This window comes from Oryx dammah, unplaced genomic scaffold, assembly GCF_014754425.2.
Source record: "Oryx dammah isolate SB20612 unplaced genomic scaffold, SCBI_Odam_1.1 HiC_scaffold_28, whole genome shotgun sequence".
NCBI classification, from domain to species: domain Eukaryota; kingdom Metazoa; phylum Chordata; class Mammalia; order Artiodactyla; family Bovidae; genus Oryx; species Oryx dammah.
The window spans coordinates 18,261,414-18,286,987 of NW_024070212.1; the positions used below are offsets into that span (position 1 = coordinate 18,261,414).

The window sequence follows — 25,574 nt, forward strand, 5'->3', positions numbered from 1 at the left end:
GTCAAAGCTATTGTTTTTCCAGTAGTCATGGATGGATCTGAGAGTTGGACTATAAAGAAAGTTGAGCACCAAAGAATTGATGCTTTTGAACTGTGGTGTTGGAGAAGACTCTTGAGAGTCCCTTGGACTGCAAGGAGATCCAACCAGTCCATCCTAAAGGAAAGCAGTTCTGAATATTCATTGGAAGGACTGATTCTGGAACTCCGATACTTTGGCCACCTGATGCAAAGAACTGACTCACTGGAAAAGACCCTGATGCTGGAAAAGATTAAAGGCAGTAGGTGAAGGAGGCGACAGAGGATGAGATGGTTGGATGGGATCACCGACTCAATGGGCCTGAGTTTGAGTAAACTTTGGGAGTTGGTGATGGACAGGGAGGCCTGGCGTGCTGCAGTTCACGGGGTTGCAAAGAGTCGGACACGACTGAGCAACTGAACTGAACTGAAAAGCTTAGAAAAGAAGGACAAGATTAGACTCCAAGTGTCCTGGTTCCTTAACAATCCTTTGCAACATTTATGTCTGCCTATTAGATTATAGAGAGTTGGGAAGACAATAAATGAGAAATAGCTGCTTTGGGGGGAATTAGTGGCTAAGACAGAAAGCATCTGTCTACAATGTGGGAGACCTGGGTTCGATCCCTGGGTCGGGAAGTTCCCTGGAGAAGGAAATGGCAACCCACTCCAGTACTCTTGCCTAAAAATCCCATAGACGGAGGAGCCTGGTGTCCATGGGGTCGCAAAGAGTTGGACACGACTGAGCGACTTCACTTAAAGTTGTTCTACCTTGACCTGGGACAACAGGGCGATTCAAATCTCCCAAACTCTCTCCCTTTCCAGAATGGGGAAATTCTGATCTATAGATCTGTTGTTTCTGCCCTTATCCCTATATATGTATGATGGGGAAAAACCCAAAAGCCATTGGAAATCTGTCAATCTTCCAAAACCACTGGAAGTCAGAGGAAGCCTTCTGACTTCCTCCACTTTGTGGTCTCAATGGAACTGTCCCTAGCTTTTATAAAATAATATGTAAGAGAAAATCTCTGTCACCATGCAATAAAACTTCCTAGAAAAAGGATACCTGTTTACACAGAAACTTAAATACATGCATTAAAACAAAGCCTTTTAATTAGTGTATCTGTTTCTAACTCCTGAAAAGAAAAAGCTATTCTTAAAAACCTACAAAAAGCATAAAGAACACTAAAACAAGTTGTAGTTAAATAAAATCTCCTCTTTTTAAGGTGGTTTCATTAGAATATATTAATTTTGAATCTCTGATTTTAAAAAATCTCATGAAAATATCTGCTTCAGTGTTGGGTGCAAGTAATCAACACTGACAGAACAGGAAAAAGGCTATCAGATACCTAGACTTGGGCTTAATGGGATTTGTCCTGTCTGCTTGTTAGAAACAGGTTCAATTAGTGGGATTGCCCCGTGTCTTCAATATCTTCTTCTCTAGGCCAACAGTTTCAGTCTGACAGCTTCTGGGAAATTCGGTACATTAGTATTAGAATAAAATATTTCCAAATTTAATATTAGTCACTGGCACTTACCAAAGGAATGATTGATCACTTCAAATAAGGCAAAGTAATTCACTGTCGTACTGTCCATGCCAACCTTTGCTGCAATTGCCTAAAGTGTAAACGAAATAGATTAGTTTTAGGGAAACTAAGCACAGTTTCATGGGGCTGGGAAAAGATAGGTGTGTGCATGAGAAGCAGGGAGAAGGGAAGGGCCTGACTATCTTGGCTTCATATAAACTAAATCCTGGTCTACAGCTACTCTTCTTTGTATGTACGTACACACACATACATATACATGCATCAAATAAATAAAAGGGTAAAAATACCTATAGTATTTGACCCAAATAGCTATGACTTCTCAATACAAATTTTAAAGCTGATTAATAGTCTCTCCTTAAATATCAGCTTTGCTCTCTGAAATATAACTTCATCTCATAAAGGTCTTTTTTAACAGCACTTAACTGAAGCAACTTAGCAGCAGCAGCAGCAGCAGCAGGACACGTGCTTCACAAGGACAGATTTTAAGAGGAAAATAAATTCTTATAAATATCTAGTCTTACATATTCAGCCTACATTTTAATACAGGCCGTTACCATACAAGATCTACATCTTTGGTTCTTGAGCTTAAAACAGTGGTTACCAACTTTTTTCATACTTCACAAATTATTCTTGTTTACTTTTCAGATAGATAATCCAGGTCTCATGTTTAGTACTTCCATTTCCTAAGAATTACTGTCATTCTTATCCACGTGAAAAAAGTAAATTGTTGGAACAACAAAGACACTTTGAACAAGTATCAGTCCTTCTCTCTAGAAACCAAGGTCCTAACGTGACAAATAAAAAGAAACTGAAAGATCCATATGCAGATAAAAGAAAACCGAAATTAGATACAAACAACAACAAAACACAAAGCAAAAAACACAAACTAGTAGTATCAAAATTCCTTTTCAAGGTCAATCCCAAAATGTATAAATGAGGTGTTAATTAAACAAGAAAAAACTGTTGAGTATTAGTGTCTCAGTAAACCAAACATAAGTATATCCTTCTTCCCAGATCTGCTCACGAAGCAGACCTAGGGTCATCCCTGAAGTGAGGTAGAGACTGGAGACTGTAAGTGTTCTGATTTACAATCCTATACCGCACCAGACAGAAACTGATATCTTCTCAGGGTCTGGAAAATGGCTTATAGCTAGAAGTCTCAGTAATCGGGTAAGGAGAGAACGGAAAAAAAAAATTACACCTTTGTAGAGAAATACTGAAAACAAAACATCAGTAAGCTATATAAAATTAATGTTTTCCTTGTAATCAATCTACCATTTTATAATTTCTGAAATACCTCAGATCTGTACATACCCTTTGCCATGGTATACAGTAAATGTTTGGGGGATAATTTATTTGCTACAAAGTAGAAATAAGCACTAATATCCAGGAATCTGCTAGTCTCTCTTTATCAAATCAAGATTAACGACCAAGGAAAAGGCCTAAAAGAAACAATTATACCCAGCACCCAGATCATGATCTTTAAATACCATTCCTCACTGAAAGGAAACAGGACTCCTTGGGGAAATGGCTGATTCTAGATCTAGTATAGGAAATATACAAAGATGAGCCCAGAGCATCTTGTTGTACCAAAAAGCAAGGATGCTATCATAAACAAATGAGTTGCACCAAAAAACCCCACAGCAGACATGAAGGAGCTTCCAATGACCAAAAACAGAACAATGTGAACACCAAAAATACTGCTTTGGATTAAATCATACTGAGTATCTAAAAACCCACATGATACTAAAAAAAAAAAAAATCTCATTGGATATCACTGGAATCAATAAGGGCACCATTTCTTTATACCACAAATTGGCAATAAAAGGGAAGAATTACATATTTATCCCCCCTTCCCTACAAACTGTATTTCAGGATACCAAATAGCCTTAGTTGATAAGGGAACATTCTTATAGAAGAATTCTAGTTAATAAACGTGAAGACATGAGAGAATTGGAAAATCAGCATTTTTGCAACCCTTAATAAAATCACTGGTTACAACAGTAATCATCAGTGAAAAACTCAATGAATAAAAAAAATTAGTGGAGTAAACAATGGAGATATCAAGTTACTACCACCTAAAGCTACTAATTAATCATTAAGTGCTTAACCAGATATTGTGTTCCTCCTGTTGAGAAGTAATATGAAGTATATAGCATAGATTATGAAGTATTCTTAACAGAAAAGCAGAACCTAATCGAGCCTCTAGAGCAAAAGTCCATTTATAGAAAATATAAGGAAACAGAAAGACATATTAAATGACATAAATAGGCAAAAGAAACAAATGGGTAAATTCAGAATGTGGAACATTCCACAGGACACAGACCCAATTTCTGCAATAAAGCAAATAATCTGGGGGGAAAAGCTGGGGAAGGGAAGGAAAGGGAGCCGGCCCTATATTAAAACAAACATAAAAACCAAATATGACATGAGGACCTTGTTTAGATCTAGATTTTAATAAACCAACTGTAAAGAATCATTTTTAGACAACTGGGAAAGCTTGACTATGGATTTGTTATTAGTTAACACCATGCAAGTAGTTAATTTTTTAGGTTTGATAATGGTTTTGTGATTATATAAGAAGAATGTCTGTATTTTTCAGAGATGCATACAGAAATGCATACAGGTCCAATAACATGAAATTTGTCTTAAAATATTTAAACAAAGGAAAAGGAAAACTGTATCTATAACACAAATGTGGCAAAATCTTGAGGATTATTAAATATGAGTGATGAGCACATGGAACTTCATGGGACTATTCTATTTTAATGTATATTATAAACTTTTTACAATTAAAAATAGGGGGTACTAATCACAACCAATACAACCTAAGATATTTATTGCCTTCTTTTAAGAAAGACAAAGTACTTTCAAATTAATAATAATTAACATCAACAGTAGCTGCTAATATTTAATACATTTATTACATGCCAGATACTCCAAGCACTTTATATGTGTTAACTCATTTAATCTATCTCTCCCAGTTTTAAACCAACCAATGTAAGTCTACTTGTTCAAGTTGAATTTACCTGATATACTTGGTCTGTAGTACTGTTCTTTTTAACCCTGACTGTAACTGTTGTTCCATCTGGTAATGCTACTCTCAGCTCTACATCGGACACACCATTGTAATTCTGGGGAAAAGATAGAAAAAGAATTAGTTAAAAAAAAATTAACATGTACAATATTATATAAGAAACGAATCGCCAGTCTAGGTTCGATGCAGGATATAGGATGCTTGGGGCTGGTGCACTGGGATGACCCAGACAGATGGTATGGGGAGGGAGGTGGGAAGGGGGCTCAGGATTGGGAACACGTGTACACCCGTGGTGGATTCATGTTGATGTATGGCAAAACCAATACAGTATTGTAAAGTAAAATAAAGTAAATAAATAAATAAAATTGTTTGAAGAATTAAAAAAAAAAATTATGACCCAGTATATCTTCACTCTCCTTGCAACACGCTAGCTAAACAACAACCTAAACTTGTGATGGAAAGAAAATGAGTTTCAATGAAAAGGGGAAAAAAGACATCTTATAAATCAATACATTTACATTTTATAAGTCAGTCATAAAGCTGACTTTCAGCTGCAGCAAAAGTTAACCTTTAAGAGGAATAGGAAGGAAAGAAATACGTTAAACTCAATGTGTTCATATCCAAAACAGAAAACCTGTGTGAAGCAGTCTAGGTCAAACACAGATGAGATTTTTGGCTTACTTTCAAACATTCAGAACTCACAAATGAGAAAAGAAAACAACTGAAAGCAGTAGTTTCAACAACTATTCGCTGGTTTTAAATGGTCCGGCATGGGCTTCCCTGGTAACCGCTCAGTGGTAAAGAATCCACCTGCCAATGCAGGAGACACAGGTTTGATCCTGGGTTGGGAAGATTCCCTGGAGGAGGAAATGGCAACCCACTCCAGCATTCTTGCTTGGGAAACCCCATGGACAGTGGAGCGTGGTGGGCTACAGTCCATGGGGTCACAAAGAGTTGGACACAACTGAGCAACTGAACAACAATATCAGACTGGCTCAAGTGGAATTCTAAGTTCCTTTCCAGACTCTGAAATAATCACCACACCTTTGAAAGGAAAAATTGATGAAACTCAGGAATCTGCATTAGTCTGGTACATGTACAATTTTCTTCAAGCAAAGAGTAAACAATTCTTATCCTCCTTAATTCAAAAGAAGTCCTTTTCTCTTACTGCTTTTGATAAATTTACACATTCCTCTAACAAACTGTGACCTTGTAATTTTTACTACAGAGAAACAACTATACCACTTTTAAAAAAGTAAAATTGCCTAAAATCATCCTAAGCATTACTTTGTTATAAGCCCTTGTCTGCAATAACTTTTAATCCAGTTGGAAAAATAAAATATATACATATAAAATAATCAGTAAATAACATACTAGTACAATAGCATTACACAGTCATTTGTCTATTCAATTAGTATTTATTAAGCACCTACAATATGTTTAACATTGTGCTAAGGCACTGGGAATATAGAGATGATCAAGATTTAGCTCTTGTTCTGAAGATCTAATGTACAGCATGGTGATCATAGTTAACAATACTATTTCGTATATCTGAAATTTGCTAAGGGGCAGATCAGAAGTGAAGAAAGGAAGGAAGGGAAGATGGAAGGATGGAAGGAAGAAAAGAACAAGAAAGAAGGGAGGAAATAGTAATGAGGTGATAAATATATTAACTTGACCATGGTGATCACTTCACAATTTATACAGATATCAAAACATCAAATCATACACCTAAATATACACAATTCCTATCTGACAATTATATGTCAAAAAGCTGAAAAGAAAATAATTAAGATTTAGCTCTTACCTACATGTAGCTCATACTCTAGTAAAGTAAAATTATAAAGTGATAACCTGACTATATGTATAAAAAATTAGAGAATGAGATAGCAACAAGGTGATAATTAAGTGGTACTGACTGCAGAAGTTCTTGGTGGAATAGAAAATTAATGACTTGAGCATCAGGGAAGGGGTCAAAGAGGAGGTGGACCTAGCAGTAGGACATGAAGGATAAGCAGAACACGTAAAAAAAGGAAGTTGAAAAATTAGTCATTTGGAGAATTTATGGCAATTCAACCCAGAATCAATAACTTCAATTTTCCCCACAAGAAGCCAAGAGGGAAATAGTCACTGTAGTGGGTATTCACCTACCTCATCTGATTCTGATAGAAATTCCTGCATGATGTCACTTTCGCCAATGACTCGTATTGAGCACACTATAGAAAACAAAGATAGAATCTGGCATGAGGCCCTAAAATTAAGAATATATAGTCAAGAACATATCAAGATTTAAATATAAATCATCAGTAGCAGGCAATGCTGAAGTAGTATGCCATCCATGACACATAGTATATTCAGGCACAACAAACATTTATATATGAAGTAGAACTGAGGAATAATAGGATGTACAAAGATACAGCTTGCTAAAAACATTAAACATAGACAAAAGAAGTCACTCATAAAAGAGAAATAAAAGTTCAGTAAATCCAACTTTGCTGGCTTATGTTAATAAGCCAGAGAATAGAGCAAAAGTACAGACAATTAGGAATGTATCAAACGCACAATTAAAATACAAAGAAAAATATCTATTTGGCATAGGAGAAGGTCAGTAAGAGAATCATTAACATTTAAAGCCACTTTGGGAAAAAAGGGGTAATCAAGTATTAAGCTGAGTACCTCTTCTCATCTCACTAAGTTTAACTTCAAAACAGCTACAACTGAAAGAGAGAGAGAGAGAGAGAGAGAGAGGGAAAAGGAAGGAAAGGAAAACAGGCAGGTAGGTAGGTAATCATCTGAGAGAGTCCATTGCCTAACATTCTCATGGGGATAATAAATTACACTGCTGATTTTACTTCATTTTATTAAAAAAAAAAACCAAACCTGTACTCTTTTTCATTTCCCAAGGGCTGTGTTTAGAGGCCATTCCACGTTAAAGAAGTTAAAAATAGATAAAGTTTAACTACCTTCTATGGAGGAAATGGTTTTTCTTCAGGGAAAGCTCTCTACCAAAGTTTTTAAAAATTCAACTAGGTCAATTAGTTCTTCTACAAGGACACAGAATTACTAAATACCACATAAGACCATTATTCTATTAAATGAGTATTTTAAAGAAAAAACTATTGCATGCCTAGCAAATTATATAACTCTATATCAAAGCAAGGTCTCTTCTCTGAGCCACAAACTGAACCATCATATTTAGGAGATCTTTGTCATTTCTCCCTGCCCTTCTAGACAAATTAATGTCTCAGCTTCCACATCCAAAGATTCCTAATGTCTTGTTTGCAAGTCCTGAGATACTAATAACAGTAGTTTTAATATTTCTACCTATAACCTGCTAAGAACAAGGGGACTTTAGCTCACTTACAACTCAGCAAACCTGTCCAAAAGGAATAAGGAATTTTCAAGTAGGCTATGTCAGTAAACTAAGAATCACTTTCATTAAAATGTCTTAAATACCTAGCTTCCAAATAAATTTACATGTTGAGTGTGTATGTGTTTGCTGGCAAATAATATAACCCTATAAATAAAGGTCCTTAATGCGTAACAAAATAATTATGCATTTTTCTATTGTTGTTAAGTGTTCAGTGAGTCAATAATATAGGCTATTAACTGCTGTACTGAACAGTTCAGTGTTGGGCTTTAACACTCAGATCAATCAACATCTATAGTCAGAAATATGACTTTCACTATTGAGTTTCCAGAAACTTAGCTATGCAGCTTACTATCTCAACCCGATATTTACTCAAGATAATAGAGTTTAATAGGCTGGCTTACCTTTTTCTAGATATTCTTCTAGCCCCCGACGTCGGGCATCTAATTGCTGTTCTGATAAAGAGAATGGCCACTTCCCTGGAAGTCGGGGAAATGTAAAGTTGGCAAACTCTCTCTTCAGGTTCTGGTGTAAGATGGCAAACTCCCGGTACCTCTTAGAACACAGCTGCCTCCCTGCCATGTAAACATTGTAGACCTGGTGAGGGGGAAGAACAAAAAAAAACCCTACTTACTACATATTAAATCACAGAATCACCTAGAGTCAGGCTCAGATTGACACTGGTTAGGTCAGAGAAGGCAACGGCACCCCACTCCAGTACTCTCGCCTGGAAAATCCCATGGACGAAGGAGCCTGGTAGGCTGCAGTCCATGGGGTCACGAAGAGTCGGACACAACTGAGTGACTTCACTTTCACTTTTCACTTTCATGCATTGGAGAAGGAAATGGCAACCCACTCCAGTGTTCTTGCCTGGAGAATCCCAGGGACGGGGGAGCCTGGTGGGCTGCTGTCTATGGGGTTGCAGAGTTGGACATGACTGAAGTGACTTAGCAGCAGCAGCAGCAGGTATATTTCTCTATATACTTAACAGAGAATTTATGTTCAAGGTCACCATAAAACAAGATTTACTTTTAATAAACATGCCAGAAATTGTACGGAAAAAAGACAGATACTGCCTTCAAGGGGCCCATGATCTTATTTTTGCTATTACAATTAAACCCCAGCACACTGTTTTAAATATCTTTGGAGCCAATTATCAGTTTTTATTTTCAGAAAATTAAAAATCATTCAAAGCCAATGTGAATGAACAAGCAAGCAAATTTGGAGAGAGATGTAAAAAGTTAGAACTGATCATAAAGCAAAGTGACTGACATTTTTATGTAAACCACATTTCCAAAGAAAAGGTCTAAAAAATGATGTAAGCAATACTGGTATTTTTTGCTACCAAAAAGATCATTTTGCCACCAAAAAGATCGTTTTTGCCAAAGCTCCTTTTTAAAATCAGAAGTCCCTAGTTTTGGTCTTCTCCTTTCCAACACTAAAACAGAGTTAACAAAAAGCTGAAGAATAAATGTACTCTAAGGACCTCCTCATAATAATAAACAGTTAATAATCCTCATAAAAAAGTAGACAGATTTTTGTCTATTGTTCACAGATGCATACCAAGCTTCTGGAATAGGGCCTGGCACACGGTAGGCACTCAGTAAATATTTGATGGAGAATGAATGTATATATGTGCAATTCTTAGATATGTGTCCTCTTAAAGGAAAGTGGTGGGATACATGATCCAAAAACATCAAGTAAGTAACTTTGTAGTCTTAGAACATATCAAATTACACAGAGATGGGAAAATTAGCCCCAAATCATACTTACTGGATTAGCAAAAATCACTCAAAAATTTAAACGTGCACAAAACAGGTCATCTACTCGTGTAATCAAGACTTAGTCACTGAACATAGAACAGACTGGTGGTTGCCAAGAGAGAAGGGGTTGGGGGAGGGATGGGAGTAGCAGGCTGGGGTTACCAGACATAAGCTTTTATATACAGAATGGATGAACACCAAGGTCCTACTGTACAGCATAGAGAACTATATTCAATATTCTATGATAAACCATAATGGAAAAGAATATAAAAAAGAAAGTGTATATATATATGTATGAATGTATGCAAAAAAGAATATATATATATTCTTATAAAATAATATATATATAACTGAATTACTTTGTTGTACAGATGTACTTAACATAATTACTCTAAATCAAGTATACTTCAATTTAATAAATAAACAAAGACTTAGTCACTGAGAATGTACACACCAAAGCATTTCCTTCAGTCTCAGGAAGAATCTTTTCTATGCTTCTATGATTCAAGAAGTATAAATTAAATGTAACAATAATTAGTCATTCAAAACTCCTGTGTCACAGCTCTCCTCCTATGATCCTCCTCTAAGCAAAGCCTCTAACTACTATCAGTGTCCAGGGAATGAATACGATCCTCATCAACGAGTCTTCTTCTTATAATTATCATGCAGATACCAAGTATTTCCATCACTGCCTTCTGAAGACTATGACTACATTTCCCCACTGATGATCACTTGAGTGATCTCAAGTCTAACAAAACATTTCTTCGGGTAGAAAGAACCCTAAAACTTAAGAGGCCTTTGTGACAATTTCAACCCTAAAATTTCAGTTTCTCATAAGGTGAGAACAGTAACATCAAATAGCCTCTCACCACCCACCTCTTCCCACTTAAACGTGAAGTCAAAGGGAACAGAACCATAAATAGGATGCCTGACAGTTCAGTAATACATTCATGCAGGTAGGAATGGCTTCCACAAGAGCTAAACCATTTTTAAATTAGCAGTGCTTAGCAAATGAAAAACATACAAAAAGATATTACAACAGTGATGCTTTGTTCTTCATTTGCCCTTAAAATTAACCTATGATCCATTAGTATTCATTTTGCTGATTTGGACATACTCATTTGCAAAGAAAATGACAGATTCCCCAGTGAATCAACTTGTGAAGGTCCATGGTCCATGAGAAATGACCACAATCTCATTACAAATGAGAATGGTCTGTCAAAAAACATATTTGCCAGACATGAAGGAGATTATCATAAAATAGAGACTAAAGATAGAGGCAGGCAGGTAGTACTTCTAGGCTCTTTCCATCTTAATGTAAACCCCAGACTGGCTGGCTCATATATGGAATTAGACAGTTTGTCTAGCTTGCGAGAACATGTTGAATTTAACGATCACTGGTCACTGTCTTCTCCAACTGACCATATCCTACAAAACTTCAAAAGTTGGAATGTTCAGATTGCAAAGCCAGCTTCCAAGGGTACCAAGTTATTGCCCTCTTGAGATACTCTTTGCTGAGTTCGACCCCAATGAGGGAAAAGGAATGAATTATGAGTGGGGAAAGTGTAAAACTTATCTGATCAGTGATCTGATTTTGTCTCTCTGGATTCTGCAAATAAAAGTTTCAAAATTCAGCTTTGAAATAATTTCTAAATTTCTCTATATGTAAATGTTGAAAATCCATGCCATGCCATTTTGCTTTATCCTCATGACTTAATTCTGTGGAATGAATGCCAGAAGGTGGTAACTGATAAATTCTCACAAAAGCACAAACTACGTTTACATGTAATCTTTACATTTTTATTTTCTATGTTAACATTTTTGGCTGCCCTGGGTCTTTATTGTTGTGTGCAGCCTTTCTCTAGTTGTGGTGCATGGGTTTCTCAGGGCAGCAGCTTCTCTTGTTGCACAGCCCAGGCTCTAGAGCACACGGGCTGCAGCAGTTGTGACACGTGGGCTCGGCAGTTGTGGTGCATGGGTTTAGCTGCCTCAGGGTACATGGAATCTTCCCAGACTAGAGATCAAACCTGTGTCCTCTGCATTGGCAGGCAGATTCTTAACCACTGGACCATCAAGGAAGCCCTTATTTTAATTTTTGAAGGGTGTTTCAGTTTTATAAAAAGTCTATCGTGCAGAATAAGATTTTTGGCACTTATTTTTTCACAGTCTCATCCACAATGTTATATATCTTTGTGGTTTATTCTACTGTACATAACACTCTGTGATTTTGCATTTTTAAAAAAATCTGTTCTGTTGACATACATTTAGGTTGTCTCTGGGTTTTACTCTTTCTTGGTTTTAGCTATTACGAACAATGCTACTGTGAACACTTGTGCACGTGCCGCCTGTAGTACATACATTCATATAAGAGATCCTCCTGGACACACTCTATGTGAGGAACTTCAGAATTATAAGGGATGTGAATATTCAACCTAAGGAGACGATGCCAACTTATAAGCTAAAGCAGTTATATAAATTTATACTCCTTACACTCCTTTTCAGTAATAATATAAAAAGATCCTCTTAATTTTTGCAAATGGAATGGGTATGAAAAGATTTCTTGCTCTGGTCCTAATTTACAGTTCCAAGATTATTAATGATGTTGATCATCATCTCTCCATATAATTTATTGGCCAGCTGCCCAGGGATCAAGGCTCACCCACTAGTGGGCCAACATCAACTGTGGAAAACTCCAGACCCCTCAGCCAGTTGAGTCAGGAACTGGCCCCACTTACCAGCAGTCTGACATCTGACCCAGAACCCTCCCAGGACACGGCCCTACCCACCAGTGGCTAACAGCTTCTGCACTAGGCAAGGCTTGGCAACCAACCCAATCAGGAGCCAGCCATGCTTACCAATGTGCCTCACAGTAGTCAGCCTGCCACAACAGAAGGGCTCATGCAGCCCATATAGATGGCACCCCTAAAGCATAAAGGTCTGGAAACCAGAAGCAAGTATGCTGCTGGCCCATAGGCATTTCCTACTTAAGGCCACTTCTCCATGATAAGGAAACATACCAACCTACCAAATACATAGAAATAAAAACACAGAATTAGGCAAAATGAGGCTACAGAGGAATGTGTTCCAAACAAAGGAACAAGACAAAACCCCAGAAAAAGAACTAAGTGAAATGGAGATAAGCGATTTATGCAACAAAGATTTCAAGGTAATGATCATAAAAATGTTCAAAGAACTTTGGAGAAGACTAGATGAACACAGTGAAAAATTAGAATTTTTCTAACAGAGAGTTAGAAAATATAAAGTAGACCCAAACAGATGAAAAATTCAGTAACTAAAATAAAAAATACATTAGAAGGATTCAATAACAGATTAGATGATACGGAGGAATGAATCAGAAAACTGGAAGACAGAGTAAAGAAAATAACTCAAACTGAACAGAAAAAAGGAAAAATAATTTTTAAAAATGAGACCTTTAGGACAACATCAAGCATATAACATTCATTTAACAGTGGTCCCAGAAGGAGAAAAGAAATAAAAGGTGCTGAGAGCATATTTGAAGATGTAGTAACTAAAAACTTTCCTAACTTAGGAAAGAAACCAGACATCCAGATCTGGGAAGCACAGTGAGTCCCAAACAGACCAACCAAAGAGGACCACACAAAGACACGCTGTCATTAAAACAGCAAAAATTAAAGACAGAATATTAAAAGCAACAAAGGAAAAGCAACTAGTTATGCACAAGGGAACTAACTCCCATAAGGCTATCAGTCGACTTTTCAGCAGAAACCACAGACCAGTAGGGAGTGACACAATATACTATAGTGATGAAAGGAAAAAACCCACAACCAGGAACACTCTACCTGGAAAGGGTATTCTTCAGATTTGAAGGAGAAAATCAAAAAAGGTTTACAGAGGAGCAAAAGCTAAAAGAGTTTAGCCCTATGAAACCAACTTTACAAGAAACGCTAAAGGGACTTCTCTATGCAAAAAAGGCCACAACTACAAATAAGAAATTAGCAAAGGAAAAATCTCATTGTTAAAGACAAACATACAGTAAAGGTAGTTAGTTGATCAGTCAATTATAAAGCTAGTAGGGAGGTTAAAAGACAAAAGTATCAAAATCATCAATATTACAATAAGAGATATACACATCAAAAAAGGATGTAAAATATGATGTTAAAAACAACAAACATGGTGAGGAGTAAAAACACAGGATTGTTAAAATGCATTCAAAATTAAGGGATCAGAAACTTAAAACGACCATATAGAGTGACGGACTGCTATATATAAACTTCATGATAATCACAAACCAAACGTCTATACAAGATATACACACAAAGAAGACAAAGGAATCCAAACATAATGCTAAAGACACGGTAAAAAGCAAAAGACAAAGAAAAGAACAAAAAAGGGTCATAAAAACAACCCCAAAACAATTAATAAAATGGCAATAAGTACAAATCTATCCAATTGCTTTAAATATAAATCGACTAGGTACTCCAATCAAAAGACACAGAGCTGCTGAATGGATATACAAACAAAAACCATATATATGTTGCCTAAGAGAAACTCACTTCAGATCTAAAGACACACAGGCAGAAAAGGAGGGAATGGAAAAAGGTGTGCCGTATGAATGAAATGTAAAGAAAGCCAGGGTAACAATACTTATATCAAACCAAATACACTTTAAAACAAGGTCTGTAATAAGAGATAAAGAAGAAAATTACATAACAATCAGCAGATCAATCCAGTAAGATATAGCAACTGTAAATATGTATGTACCCAACACGCTGTTGCTGCTATGGTAGTTGCTCAGTCATGTCCGACTCTTTGACACCTCATGGACTATAGCCTGCCAGGCTCCTCTGTCCATGGAATTCTCCAAGCAAGAATACTGGAGAGGGTTGCCATTCCCTTCTCCAGGGGATCTTCCCAACCCAGAGATCAAACCCAGGTCTCCTGCATTGCAGGCGGATTCTTTACCATCTGAGCCACCAGGGAAGCCCATGCACCCAACACAGGAGCACCTAAATACATAAAGCAAATATTAATAAATATAAGGGGCCAAGTTGACAGTAACACAATGATAGTACAGGACTTTAACACCACACCTACATCAATGGAGAGAGAATCCAAACAAAATCAATAACGAGGGACAGTCCCAGCACTCCAGTGGTTACGACTCTGCACTGCCAATGCAGGGGTTGTGGGTTCAATCCCTGGGAGGGGAACTCCACATGCCAAGTGCTATGGCCAAAAAAAAGAAGAAAATCAATAATTAACACTAGCCTTAAATGACACATCAGACCAGATGGACAACTATATATATATATAGTTATTGTTGTTGCTCTTCACTCAGTTGTGTCTGACTCTTTGCAACCCCATGGACTGTAGCACGCCAGCCTTCCCTGTCCTTCACCATCTACTGGAGTTTGCTCAAACTCATATCCATTAAGTTGGTGATGCCATCCAACCATCTCATCCTCTGTTACCCACTTCTCCTCCTGCCTTCAGTCTTTCCTAGCATCAGGGTCTTTTCCAATGAGTCAGCTTTTCCCATCAGGTGGCCAAAAGATTGGAGCTTCAGCTTCAGCATCAGTCCTTCCAATGAATATTCAGGACTGATTTCCTTTAGGATTGACTAGTTTGATCTTCTTGCAGTCCAGGGGACTCTCAAGAGTCCTTTCCAGCACCACAGTTTTAAAGCATCAGTTCTTCAGCACTCAGCTTATTTTACTGTCCAGTTCTCACATCCATACATGACTACTGGAAAAACCATAGCTTTAACTATATGGACCTTTGTAGGCAAAATAATGTGTCTGCTTTTTAATATCCTAAGTTTATCATTCCCTTTCTTCCAAGGAACAAGTGTCCTTTAATTTCATGACTGCAGTCACTATCCACAGAGATTCTGGAGCTCAAGAAAATAAAGTCTGTCATTGTTTCCCCATCTATTTGCCATGGAGTGATGGGACTAGATGCCGTGACCTTCATATTTTGAATGTTGAGTTTAAGACAACTTTGCACTCTCATCAAGAGGCTCTTTAGTTCTTCTTTGCTTTCGGCCATAAAGGTGGTGTCATCTGCATACCTGATATTTCTTCCCACCATTTGATTCCAACTTGTACTTCATCCAGCCTGGCATTTCACATGATGTACTCTGCATATAGGTTGAATAAGCAGTGTGACAATATATAGCCCTATCGTATTCCATTCCCAATTTTGAACCAGTCCGTTGTTCCATGTCCAGTTGTAACTGTTGCCTCTTGACCTGCATACAGGTTTCTCAGAAGGCAGGTCAGGTGGTCTGGTATTCCCATCTCTTTAAGAATTTTCCAGTTTGTTGTGATCTACACAGTCAAAGGCTTCAGCATAGTTAATGAAGCAGAAGTAGTTGCTTTTTATGGAATTCTCTAGCTTTTTCTATGATTCAATAGATGTCAGCAATTTGATCTCTGGTTCCTCTGCCTTTTCCAAATCCAGCTTGTACATCTGGAAGTTCTTGGTTCACATACTGTTGAAGCCTAGCTTGAAGGATTCTGAGCAGTACTTTGCTAGCAGGTATAACATCCCACCCAAAAGAAGCAAATTATTCATTCTTTTCAAGTGCACATAGAAGTCTCCAGAACAGATCACATACTAGACTACAAAACAAGTCTCATGAAATTTAAGACTGAAATCATATCAAACATCTTTTCTGACCACAATGCTATGAAACTAGAAATGAATTACAAGAAAAAAACTGCAAAAACCACAAACACATGGAGGCTAAACAATATGCTACTCAACAAACAATGGGTGAAGAAATCAAAGAGGAAATTTAAAAATACATGGAGACAAATGAAAACACAATGATCTAAAACCTATGCAAACCACAAAAGCAGTTCTAAGAGATGTTTATAACAATATAAGTCTACTTTAGGAAACAAGAAAAATCTCCAATAAACAAGCTAAACCTACACCTAAAGTTACCAGAAAAAAACACAAGCAAAACCTAGTTAGTAGAAGGAAAGAGACATACGGATCAGAGCAGAAATAAATGAAACAGAGACTAAATAACAACAGGAGAATAGAAAAGACTGGTGAAACTGAGAGCTGTTCCTTTGGCATGACATTTCTAATGTACTGAAAGAAAAAAATCCTCATCCCTGAATTTTACACCTTTCAAACATAAGGGTGAAATAAAGACTTCTTCAGATCAACAAAAGCTAAGAGACATCACTGCCAGCAGATCTACACTACAAGAATATTAATGGAATTTCTTCAGGCAGAAGGAATATAATACCAGATGGAAACTGAAACTACAATTACACAAAGGAATGAAAAACACAAGAAATGGAAATATGTGCTTAAATATAAAGAAACTCTTCTCATTTTCAATCTCTTTAATTACTTAAAACAAAGACAAAATCTCATAAAGTTTATCATTCATATAGAAGAAAAATGTATAACAACAGCACAAAGGATAAAAGGTAGAAATGAAATATACCATTAGTAAATTCTTACACTGAGAAGCAATAATGTATTAAAGATACTATTTATAAAGATGAGTACTGTAAACCTAGAACAACCACTAACAAAATGAAACAAATTATATAGATAACATGGTATCATTAAAAATATTCTATTAATTGAAAAGAGCAAGAAAGGAGGAATAAAGAGCAGATGAGATACAGATAACAAAGAATAAGATGGCAGATTTAATTTTAACTATATCAGTAATTACACTAAGGAAGCAGACTGTGCACTGTAAATAAAAGACCAAGATTGCCAGACCGCATAAAAAAGCAAGACACAATTATATGCTGTCTCCAATAAACCCATTTCAAATATAATTATACAGATAGGTTAAAAAGGATGGAAAAGATATCCAATAAAAACAATAATCAAAAGAAGGCTGAAGTGACTATTAGTGGCTATATGTTAACATTAGAGAAAGACTTCAGAACAAAGAATATTACAAGAGAGAATGTTTAAGGGATCAATTCATCAAAGCAACATCATAGCTTCATTACACATTAAAAATGGGTAGAACTGAAGATTATGCTTCAGGTAAACTCACTATAGACCAACCCTCACAGTGAACAATCACAAACTCTGGCAAAAAATACAAAACCCAATTACTTGAGGATTCTGAATAGTACTCTAAAATTGTTGACAGGAGTCAAAACATGAAGCAACTGACAAAGAGTTGGGGAGTTTCCTACTTTGGGGAGTTTTGCTTTCATAGTGGATATCAGTCACAAAGTAGCATAACTTAAGCAACTAAAACTCCAATAGACCTCTTTCTGGCTGGAGGAAAGAGAGACAGGTTCTGGGCAATCACAGATGCTACCAAAATGAGTGGAGATTTACAAAGGAGAGAGAATCAGAGAAAGATATGCCTTAACTCTGTGAACAAACATCACATACACCTCAGGCTGATTCCTCCCTAAATGATATACACACAAGACAGACTCAAAAGCAGCACAGCAAAAGCTTAAAGAATTGTAATGAGACTTGTACAACTCACAGAAGATGACAGCTTACTCAGTTAACTGCCAGGTAAAATAAAGACATCAACATTCCTCAGAAGAATATCACAGAATCCAGAGCCTACACAACTGTAACATTCATAATACCCAGGACACAGTCCAAAATTACTCACTATACAAAGAACTCAGAAGTTATGAGCTATTCTCAAGGAAAACAAAAACACTAAACAGGACAAACTCAAAACGACATAAACATTAAAATGTTCAGACATATACTCAATGAATACAAAAATAAAAACACACATATATGTGCAGCTGATTTTCAACAATAATATCAAGACATTTCAATGGGGAAAGAATGGTCTTTTCAACACAACTGCTGAAACAAGATGTCCACATGGGGGGGGGGGGGAAATAACCTTGACCCCTAGATCATACATATAAAACAGTCAATTCAAAGTGGATCACAGACCTAAACATAAGAATAAAACTGGGATTTCTCTGGCAGTCCAGTGGTTAAAACTCCACACTTCTAATACAAGGGGTGTGGGTTTGATCCCTACCAGGGAACTAAGATCCTACATGTCAAGCAAGGCGCAGACAAAAAAAACAAACAAACAAACAAGAAAACCAGGATCCAGCCACTTTGGAAAACAATTTGGCATTTCCTCAAAAAGTTCATCATAAAAGTTATCATATAACCCAGCAATTGTACTCCTGAGTATTTCTTTCCAAGAGAAATGAAAACAGATATCCACACAAAAACTTGTATACACATGCTCAATCCAGCATTATACATAAGAAGCAAAAAGTAGAAAAAAACCCAAATGTCCATCAACTGAACAACAGATAAGTTAAATGTGGTATATTCATAAAATGGAATGCCATTTGGTTGATACATGCTACAACATGGATAAACCTTGAAAACACACATGGCTTCATTTATATGAAACATCCAGAATGGGCAAATCTACAGAGATAGAAAGTAGATGTCTAGGACTAGCCGGGATAGGAGGTTTGAAGAGTGACAGCTAAAGGGTACAAAGTTTCTTTTTGAGAGGATGAAAATGTTCTAAAATTGTGGTGATAGTTGCACAATGCTGAGCATACCAAGAACCACTGAACTGTATACTTTAAATGGGTGAATTTATGATATGTGACTCAAACCTCAAAATAAAGTAATTGCAAAAACAGGTAAAACTATAAAACTTTCTTAAGAAAACATAAAAGATTTGCATCCTTGGGGCAGGCAGATTTCTTAGAACACGAAAAAGGAATATCCATAATAGAAAGAAATTGACAAACTAGACTTCATCAGACTTTATAGCTTTATTTTTTTCAAAGGCAGGTAAAAATAAAATAAAAAGGCAAGCCACAGACTGAGAAATATTTTACAAGGCTTCTATCTGATAGAAGACATACAAAATATATAAAGAACTCTTACACAAAATAACAAGACAAACAGCCCAATTTTTTAAATGGGCAAGAGTAGAACAGCTACGTCAACAATGAAGATATAAGAAAAGCCAGTAAGCACATGAAAATACACTCACCATGAGTCCTTGCTGCTGCTGCTGCTGCTGCTGCTAAGTTGCTTCAGTCGTGTCCAACTCTGTGCAACCCCATAGATGGCAGCCCACTAGGCTCCCCCGTCCCGGGATTCTCCAGGCAAGAACACTGGAGTGGGTTGCCATTTCCTTTTCCAGTGTATGAAAGTGAAAAGTGAAAGTGAAGTCGCTCAGTCATGTCCAACTCTCAGCGACCCCACGGACTGCAGCCCACCAGGCTCCTCCGTCCATGGGATTTTCCAGGCAAGAGTACTGGAGTGGGGTGCCATTGCCTTCTCCGAGGCAAATGCAAATTAAAATCAGACTAAGCTACCATTATACTCAGAATGACCAGAATTTAAAAACTGAAAATGTGAAGTGTTCAAGAGGTTATGGAGCAACTGGAACACTCCACTACAGATGAGAATACAAAAATAGTACAGCCTCTTTGACAAACAGTTTATAAGGTTACTTACACTTAGCATTTGACCCTGCAATTCCATTTCTAGCTATATATATATTCAAGGGAAATGAAAACATAAATCTACATAAAACCTGTACATTAATGTTATTTCACAGCAGCTTCAGTAATAATAGCCCAAACTGGAAACAACACAAATGGGCAACAACAAGTGGATGGATAAATAAATTGTAACAAATCCATCCAATGGAATACTATCAGTAATTAAATGCAATAATCTATTGGTCTATGCAACCACATGCATCAATCTTACAAGAACTACACTAAGCAAACAAACCTAGACATGAAAGACTGTGTACTGTATGGTTTCATTTATTTTCAGTTCAGTTCAGTTTAGTCGCTCAGTTATGTCCAACTCTTTGAGACCCATGAACCACAGCACGCCAGGCCTTCCTGTCCTTCACCAACTCCCGGAGTCCACCCAAACCCACATCCATTGTGTTGGTGATGCCATCCAACCATCTCATCCTCTGTTGTCCCCTTCTTCTCCTGCCCTCAATCTTTCCCAGCATCAGGTTTTTGCAATTGAGTCAGCTCTTTGCATCAGGTGGCCAAAGTACTGGAGTTTCAGCTTCAACATCAGTCCCTCCAACGAACACCCAGAATTAATCTCCTTTAGGATGGCTGGATCTCCTTGCAGTCCAAGGGACTCTCAAGAGTCTTCTCCAACACCACAGGTCAAAAGCATCAATTCTGCACTCAGCTTTATTTATAGTCCAACTCTCACATCCATATATGACTACTGGAAAAACCACAGCCTTGAATAGACAGAACTTTGTTGGCAAAGTAATGTCTCTGCTTTTTAATATGCTGTCTAGTCAGTCATAACTTTCCTTCCAAGGAATAAGCGTCTTTCAATTTCATGGCTGCAATCACCATCTGCAGTGATTTTGGAGCCCAGAAAAATATAGTCAGCCACTATTTCCACAGTTTCCCCATCTATTTGCCATGAAGTGATGGAACCAGATGCCATGATCTCAGTTTTCTGAATGCTGAGCTTTAAGCCAACTTTTTCACTCTCTTCTTTCACTTTCATCAAAAGGCTCTTTAGTTCTTCACTTTCTGCCATAAGGGTGGTGTCATCTGCATATCTGAGGTTATTGATATTTCTCCCGGCAATCTTGATTCCAGCTTGTGCTTCCTCCAGCCCAGTGTTTCTCATGATGTACTCTGCATATCACGGGAATCCAAATCTATGCCCCGACCAGTAATGCTGAAGAAGCTAAAGTTGAATGGTTCTATGAAGACCTACAAGACCTGCTAGAACTAACACCCAAATAAGATGTCCTTTTCATTATAGGGAACTGGAATGCAAAAGTAGGAAGTCAAGAAATACCTGGAGTAACAGGCAAATCTGGGCTTGGGGTACAGAATGAAGCAGGGCAAAGGCTAACAGAGTTCTGCCAAGAGAACGCACTGATCATAGCAAACACCCTCTTCCAACAACACAGGAGAAGACTCTACACATGGACATCACCAGATGGTCAACACTGAAATCAGATTGATTATATCCTTTGCAGCCAAAGATGGAGAAGCTCTATACAATCAGCAAAAATAAGACCAGGAGCTGTCTGTGGCTCAGATCATGAACTCCTGATTGCCAAATTCAGACTTAAATTGAAGAAAGTGGGGAAAAACACTAGGCCATTCAGGTATGACCTAAATCAAATTCCTTATGACTATACAGTGGAAGTGAGAAAAAGATTTAATGGACTAGATCTGATAGACAAAGTGCCTGATGAACTATGGACAGAGGTTCATGACATTGTACAGGAGACAGGGAGCAAGATCATCCCCAAGAAAAAGAAATGCAAAACAGCAAAATGGCTGTCTGAGGAGGCCTTACAAATAGCTGTGAAAAGAAGAGAAGTGAAAAGCAAAGGAGAAAAGGAAAGATACAAGCATCTGAATGCAGAGTTCCAAAGAATAGCAAGGAGAGATAAGAAAGCCTTCCTCGGGGATCAATACAAAGAAATTAGAGGAAACAATAGAATGGGAAAGACTAGGTATCTCTTCAAGAAAATTAGGGATACCAAGGGAACATTTCATGCAAAGATGGGCTCGATAAAGGACAGAAATGGTATGGACCTAACAGAAGCAGAAGATATTAAGAAGAGGTGGCAAGAATACACAGAAGAACAGTACAAAAAAGATCTTCACAACCCAGATAATCAGGAAGGTGTGATCACTTACACTCACCTAGAGCCAGACATCCTGGAATGTGAAGTCAGGTGGGCCTTAGGAAGCATCACCACGAACAAAGCTAGTGGAGGTGATGGAATTCTAGTTGAGCTATTTCAAATCCTAAAAGATGATGCTGTGAAAATGCTGCACTCAATACGCAAGCAAATTTGGAAAACTCAGCAGTGGCCACAGGACTGGAAAAGGTCAGTTTTCATCCCAATCCCAAAGAAAGGCAATGCCAAAGAATGCTCAAACTACTGCACAATTGCACTCATCTCACACGTAGTAAAGCAATGCTCAAAATTCTCCAAGCCAGGCTTCAACAATACGTGAACCGTGAACTTCCAGATGTTCAAGCTAGTTTTCGAAAAGACAGAGGAACCAGAGATCAAATTGCCAACATCCGCTGGATCATGGAAAAAGCAAGAGAGTTCCAGAAAAACATCTATTTCTGCTTTACTGACTATGCCAAAGTCTTTGACTGTATGGATCACAATAAACTGTGGAAAATTCTGAAAGAGATGGGAATACCAGACCACCTGACCTGCCTCTTGAGAAACCTGTATACAGGTCAGGAAGCAACAGTTAGAAGTGGACATGGAACAACAGACTGGTTCCAAATAGGAAAAGGAGTACGTCAAGGTTGTGTATTGTCACCCTGCTCATTCATTTAGTTTACATTCAAGAAAAGACAAAATATAGTGACAGAAAGGTGATCAGTGGTTGATAAAAGCAGTGGGAAGGAGTGAAGATGACTGCAAAGGGGTGTGAGACAACTTTCTGGGACAATGAAAATGTTCTATATTGACTGTGGTGATTATAAAACTATGTACATTAATTAAAACTCATGAAACTGGACATTTAACAGTGATGAATGTTAATGCAAATATATTATGCCTAATGAAGTTGATTTTTTTAAAAAGAACAATTAGTAGTTTCATTCCTTTTCTAAGTCTATAGAGGTTCTCAAAGTCTTAGGCAATTCCCCAAAGGTGCCAGCATCCACTGTGGTCCATTTTTAGAACCTGACCTTGATTTCTACTTTTTACGTGTCTTACAATTAAAAGTGCCTCTACAAAGGATCCCAAGAGACTACTATGAGCAACTATGTGCCCATAAAATGGACAACCTAGAAGAAATGGACAAATTCTTAGACTAGTATAATCTCCCAAAACTGAACAGGGAAGAAATAGAAAATATGAACAGACCAATTACTAGTACTGAAATTAAACTAGGAATTTAAAAACTCCCAACAAACAAAAGTCCAAGACCAGATGGCTTAGACAGTGAATTCTACCAAACATTTAAAGAGGAGCTAACAGCTATCCTTCTGAAACCATTCTAAAAAATTGCAGGGGAAGGAACACATCTGAACTCACTCTATGAGGCCATCATCACCCTGATACCAAAACCAAAAGAAGATATCACACACACACAAAATTACAGGCAGATACAAAAATCCTCAACAAAATACTAGCAAACCGACTCCAACAATACATGGAAAGGATCATAAGCCATGACCAAGTGGGATTCATTCCAGGGATGCAGGGATTTTTTAATACTCACAAATCAATCAATGTGATACACCACATTAACAAACTGAAGAATAAAAACCACAGAAAAAGCTTCTGATAAAATTCAACACCCGTTTATGATAAAAACTCTTCAGAAAGTGGGCACAGACAGAACATACTTCTACATAATAAAAGCCATATATTACAAATCCACAGCTAACATCATACTCAACAGTGAAAGGCTGAAAGAAAGCAGTTCCTATAAGATCAGGAATAAGACAAGGATACCCACTCTTGTCACTTTTATTCCACAGTTTTAGAAGCCCTAGCCAAAAGCAAATCAGAGACAAAAAGAAATAAGAGGAATCCAAACTGGAGAAGAAGTATTCAGTTCACTCGCTCAGTCGTTTCTGACTCTTTGCGACCCCACAGACTGCAGCACGCCAGACTTCCCTGTCCATCACCAACTCCCGGAGCTTACTCAAACTCATGTCCATCGAGTCAGTGATGCCATCCAACCATCTCATCCTCTGTCGCCCCCTTCTCCTCCTGCCTTCAATCTTTCCCAGCATCAGGATCTTTTCCAGTGAGTCAGTTCTTCACATCAGATGGCCAAAGGATTGGAGTTTCAGCTTCAGCATCAGTCCTTCCAATGAATATACAGGACTAACTTCCTTTATGATTGACTGGTTGGATTTCCTTGCAGTCCAAGGGACTCTCAAGAGTCTACTCCAACACCACAGTTCAAAAGTATCAATTCTTTAGCACTCAACTTTCTTTATAGTCCAACTCTCACATCCATACATGACTGCTGGAAAAACCATAGCTTTGACTAGACAAACCTTTGTTGGTAAAGTAATGTCTCTGCTTTTTAATATGCTGTTTAGGTTAGTCATAGCTTTTCTTCCAAGGAGCAAGCATCTTTTAATTTCACGGCTGCAATCATCATCTGCAGTGATTTTGGAGGCCAAGAAAATAAAGTCTGTCACTGTTTCCCTTTGTTTCCCCATCTATTTCCCATGAAGTGATGGGACCGGATGCCATGATCTTAGTTTTCTGAATGGTGAGTTTTAAGCCAACTTTTTCACTCTCCTCTTTCATTTTTATCAAGAGGCTCTTTAGTTCTTCTTTGTTTTCTGCCATAAGGATGGTGTCATCTGCATATCTGAGGTTATTGATATTTCTCCCGGCAATCTTGACTCCAGCTTGTGCTTTATCCAGCCCAGCATTTCGCATGATGTACTCTGCATATAAGTTAAATAAGCAGGGTGACAATATACAGCTTTGATATACTCCTTTCCCAATTTGGAACCAGTCTATTCTATGTCCAGTTCTAACTGTTGCTTCTTGACCTGCATACAGATTTCTCAGGAGGAAGGTAAGGAGGTCTGGTATCCCCACCTCTTGAAGAATTTTCCACAGTTTCTTGTGATCCACACAGTCAAAGGCTTTGGCATAGTCAATAAAGCAGAAATAGATGTTTTTCTGGAACTCTCTTGCTTTTTCCATGATCCAGCGGATGTTGGCAATTTGATCTCTGGTTTGTCTGCCTTTTCTAAATCCAGCTTGAACACCTGGAAGTTCATGGTTCACATACTGCTGAAGCCTGGCTTGGAGAATTTTGAGCATTACTTTGCTAGCATATTAGGAAGTATTAGGTTGGTGCAAACATATCTGAGGTTTCG

General features: G+C 37.6%; 1 protein-coding gene across 2 annotated transcripts in view; it reads right to left on the reverse strand.

Moving 5' to 3' along the window:
• The window catches only part of SNX27 (sorting nexin 27), an 80,504-nt gene that overhangs the window by 24,399 nt on the left and 30,531 nt on the right, over positions 1-25,574 (reverse strand). For both annotated transcript variants that reach the window (XM_040230675.1, XM_040230674.1), the window contains exons 3-6: positions 8,370-8,562; positions 6,747-6,811; positions 4,588-4,692; positions 1,550-1,628 (exon numbers count right to left, since the gene is read on the reverse strand). In XM_040230675.1, coding sequence (XP_040086609.1) covers positions 1,550-1,628; positions 4,588-4,692; positions 6,747-6,811; positions 8,370-8,562 — 442 coding nt within the window. The remainder of the gene's footprint in view (positions 1-1,549; positions 1,629-4,587; positions 4,693-6,746; positions 6,812-8,369; positions 8,563-25,574) is intronic.